At 26.5% G+C, this 4896-nt stretch overlaps 1 protein-coding gene across 2 annotated transcripts in view; it reads right to left on the bottom strand.

The window, feature by feature from the left end:
* LOC113363163 (transcriptional regulator ovo) overlaps positions 1 to 4520 on the bottom strand; it is a 31158-nt gene extending 26638 nt beyond the window's left edge. For both annotated transcript variants that reach the window (XM_026605642.1, XM_026605643.1), the window contains exon 1: positions 4340 to 4520. In XM_026605642.1, coding sequence (XP_026461427.1) covers positions 4340 to 4472 — 133 coding nt within the window. In that variant the 5' untranslated portion in view covers positions 4473 to 4520. The remainder of the gene's footprint in view (positions 1 to 4339) is intronic.
* Positions 4521 to 4896: the final 376 nt, after the last annotated feature.

Here is a 4896-nt window from a genome sequence, read left to right as displayed (position 1 = left end):
ATTGAAGAGCTGGTGGAAAGAAATAGAGATAATTTACTTTTAATGAATTTTTATATACATGTAAATTATTTATCAGTAATATCAATTTTATTCAAACTTACAGATTTGCTGATAAATAATTGCATTCAACAATATTGATACACGACAAAATTAACATTCCACTATTTACAAAAACATATCAAAGAAATTAATTTGTTTTAAAGAAACTATATGTACGATAAATAGTATAAAAAAATAGTAGATATAGTAAATCGTTTTCAAATAATAGGTTGTCAAATATCTCCCTTCCGCCTTTTTGTATTATAAACCAAGAGCAAAAAAGCGGAAGGGAGATATTTGACAACCTAATATTTTGTTAAAAAAAAACATAGTTCAAAATCTGAAAATCAACGTTTCTATAATTTAGCTTCCATAGGTTATACATAATATGTAAAAATAAAAGGCGTTTATGTTGTTGATAAATAATTTTTATATTTAAATATCGAAATGTTGGTTAGACTTCATCAATAAGTTTTATAAGATTTGTCTAATCTGATTTAATAGATTGTAACTCGTTTTGATATCCAAAATTAGATATATTGATTTTTATTTAATATTTTGTTTTTTATTAATAACTAGTGAATTAATTTAGATATAGCTCTAAAAATATATTTCCAGGTATTTCACAAATTTTATTTTGCATTTTTATTATAAATATTGTGCACTTGTTGTTGAAGACGACATTATATTTATAATGGTCCTGTACTCGTATTGTACTTTTAAGAATTTTGTAATCAGAATCATTATTTTTTAATATCCTGGTAAAATTAGTGTAAATACTTAAACTTACTTAAGGCGTACTTTTGTTTGATATTTCCATTTGAAATATTTGCATTTAATTAATTATATTATTTTTTATGGTATATTCAAATATAATAGTGTTTTTTGTATTAAATTTTACTGGATGTCAAATCCGGCTCGAAGGACCAATGTTTTTTTTAATGGTTTGATTGATTGAATTTTGAAGGACCAATTTTAAAATACTTTAATTATAACTGTATATAATTATTTTATATTATTTACAAGTTATAAGTGTATTTACAATAATTTCAATATGTTTTTAATATCGTATTGATTGATTTTTTATATGATTTTGGATTGATGATTTTTTGTTTGTATCGATATAATCGCACGCTTTGATTTGGCGCGAATAAATAGTTTAAATAAACACTATATTAATATTATTCATAAAAAAGGAGATTTTCTTCCAAAGTTTATTTCTCAATTTCATAGAAATAAATATGTGCAATAATAAGTAAATTTATTAATTGAATGTCAAATGTTTCAAATCATTGAACAAATACTAGTTTTCTTTTAATGAATAAATGGATGATTAACTCTCAGACTAATCGCAAGTACCAAATTCTGGGCCGCCGGTAATAACACGCCGTGATTATATGTTTGTGGCAGGTACACAGGTATTTTGCTTTGTATTATTGTGTACACCAACCGCATGTGCAATTTGCCATTATTATAAAAAAATAGAGTAAATAGTATTGTGGCTGACCGATATTGCCAGCAATAATAGAAAAAGTATCTATTTTATTTGGCAATAAGAGAATACTTACTTAAATTAAAAAGATAATAAAATTGTTATTGTATTCATGGAAAGATGATACAGTTATTTATTTCTTGTATGTTATAAAAAATTGGCGTATTATAAGCTTTTTTTATTATTTTGATTAGTTTTTAAAATTATTTAGATAAAAAGATAAAATTACACTATTTATTATTTATTTAAATTAATTATGAAATACGACCTGTCAATTTTGCTACTAGCCGTTTTTATTCTACAGCTTCTTTTTAAGTTTTTTGGTTATTGAAGTCGTATGAATTATTTTTGAAAAATAATTTATCATTTTAAATAAATATGAATTTTCCACGTTTCTACAGATATAAGAAATATATTTGTGAATAAATAATTTAATCTGATTTATATTCTTTGAGCTTTTTAAACTTAGAGCTTTTTACCGGAAAAGTACACCATGTGACCATCGGAGATTCCGACAGTGCGCTGAGCATTGAACCCGCGTAAAATTTAATTCGTGTAATTACTTATCGTCCGAAAGTATTTGTAATTATTTTAATTAAACACTGAAAGTATTCAGGATTTGCATAAAATTGTTAATTAAAGAATGGGTACTTTTTTGGTTTTTGTGGAAGCCATGTGTTGGTACAATTGAACATTTGGTGCAAGATTTAGGAAATTATGCAATCAGAGTTCAAGTAATTTGCTCTAATTAGACTTAAAGTATTAGTTAGTATTCATCAAATGTTACGAGAACTGAATAATGTATAAACAAAATGTTTCCCTGTTTAATTAATGATGCTCTTATTTGATCAGAAGTTTTGTGTTGGCAATGAAAATTTGTAAATTTACGTAAGAATTGATAACTATCAGCAATTACATGTAAAAATATTCAGGAAACATCATTTTACAATATGTTCAAAATGATTTATTTGCTTGCTTCACACAATTATTTTATTTAATCTAGCTAATGTAAAATACAGCCAATTCAAACATTTTGAACTAAAACGAATCAAATAATTAATCAAAATTATTGCGAAACTTTAATCAACGCAAGATAACAATTTTAGAAAAATAAAAAACACTTTACCATCAGCTTTTATCAAAAGGCAGGTGTTTATAAAAAAATTCTCGTCTTATCTACGATTAGAGCAGAAGACCTTTTGAAGTTTTGCACATTGCCAAAATAATAATAATAAAGCAAGAATAAATTGGTTTGCTGTTCGTGGCACGCGATCATTTTATGTTTTGGAAATAAATGCTCAAAGCTGATTAGTTTTTAATACTTGTCGATGGTCATCGAGATTGCCATCAGTTTGTAAATTTAATTCATGGTTTCTGAAGGGTATATACATGTCCTGCTCATTTGGCAATACTTTGTAGCATATAATTTAAACTGATATATGCGAGATTGTATTTATTTTAAAAGATAATCATTAGTGATTGTCATATTTCAAAATTGAATCAGTTGATTAAACATTCAGTTTTAAATGTTTATTATTTTGAACTCACAAATATTACAGCTAGTTTGAGGTATAAACCCATTTGAAATAGAATTGTTTTTGTACAAATAAAATGTAAGGAAATGATTGTCTTCAGCCGTCATGCTCCGCAGAACGTGACTTTTGTGAATTCTGGCTTTTCTCAGCAATTTCAGTAAAAACCCTCTACAACTAGCACTACTAACATAATTTTAATTTAGCAAATATATTTTTCAAAATAACTTTTTCAACTTGTAAAAATATAAAACCTATTTTTGGGGAAAAAAGTTGATTTACTGTTCTTAATTCCTTTATCTCCAACACATTTCAAAATATTTTAGCTAATAACTTTCCCATTACATAAATTTATATTCTTTTATACATCATCTTATCCGAAAGGTTCGATTTTGTGTATATTTTTGCTCCAGGTATGAAACTCCGTTATAAGAATTTATCAAGTATGTGTTATTTCCAAGAAAAAAGAGATTCTTGGGATCCAGAGTTCAGGATTTAGAATCTTTCCAAATAAAATGCGTCATTCTGAAATTATTACGGTTGTTCTTTGTTATGACAGGCCACATATTAGTGCAAGTTTTTGTACGTCTGCGAAGTGTCAACCAGTTTTCTATTGCAGGATTGATGTAACATAATGATAAAAATTGCTCACCAGAAATATGTGGTATAATAGTAGAAGAAAAAAATTAAGCTCCTTTATTTTTTATCAAAATATTTAAAATGCTGAGCTATTATTTAAAAAAAAAAAACTAAGTGATATTTATAAATTATTTATGGCATGATATTGTTTCATGTATTTTGATGTCAATGGTAATTAAGAAGTAGAATCTCGTTTATTATTGCAGTTTTAATAATATTAATAATTTTCGGGAATGAATTTGGTTTACTGTTTTTAGTTTTTATATGTAACACATGTTGTAATAAGTAATAACATTTGAAATCATGTCAATATTACATGAAAAGTGATTGGAAGCTTCTGATTTCCGTGATATTTGAAGATATTTATTTTTGTCAAGTATTGCGTTGAATGATGGCTTTTGTGGATTATTTTCTAATTACCTTGATTTAAATCAAATAAAAATTAATTCAGTTCTTATTTATTAATAAAGTATCGATATGCAAAAATATAAATATATTTCAGAACTTTTTGGATACTTAAGTATGACAAAATTAATGGATATTTTTTTAAAAATAATTACTCTATTAATAAACAGTAACTGTGGTTTATTAATTATATATTCTGTAGTTTTGTAGGGTAAATAAATATTTCACAAACCTTCTTTCTTCCTGGCGACTAGGGATATTGGCTCCCTGCAATCAAGCAGTTCATCTCCGGATGACTTCTGCGATTCCAGCAAACGCAACTGTTGCTGATGCAAGCGATTTTTAATCAAAAATATCTTCGGCATCTTGTCAAAATTTTATCACATAAAATCCTCAAAAAATCCTTTTCACACTCTGCACTTTTATCCCAAAAGTTATCAATATATAAACCAAAAATTTGGTATACAACACACACTATATTGCACAATGAGTTTACGTCCAATTTTAATTCAAAGATAATCCATTTTGGTAACCGAATCTGTCACGACACTTTCTAAGCTTATCAAAACTGAAATGAATTGTTCTATCCATGAAGGATGATGGGAAAGATTGAGTGAAATTAAGGAAAACACTGTTACGCGGAACTTGGAGGAAAAATAAAATAAATAAATAAAAAAATGTTCTGTAACGTTTGTAACTGTTAATTTCCGATCTGTTCACAACGGTGTCCGCGTACGTACTAAACTTGGCCTCTAATTTTGTTCAAGGCGTACAGCGAACTTCAACTTC

The sequence above is a fragment of the Ctenocephalides felis genome, unplaced genomic scaffold (genome assembly GCF_003426905.1).
Source record: "Ctenocephalides felis isolate EL2017-DRISC unplaced genomic scaffold, ASM342690v1 CF-g0.4_SCAFFOLD_00845, whole genome shotgun sequence".
NCBI classification, from domain to species: Eukaryota; Metazoa; Arthropoda; class Insecta; order Siphonaptera; family Pulicidae; genus Ctenocephalides; species Ctenocephalides felis.
Note: the sequence above shows the minus strand (reverse complement) of the source record. Positions and strands in the feature narration are given on the sequence as shown.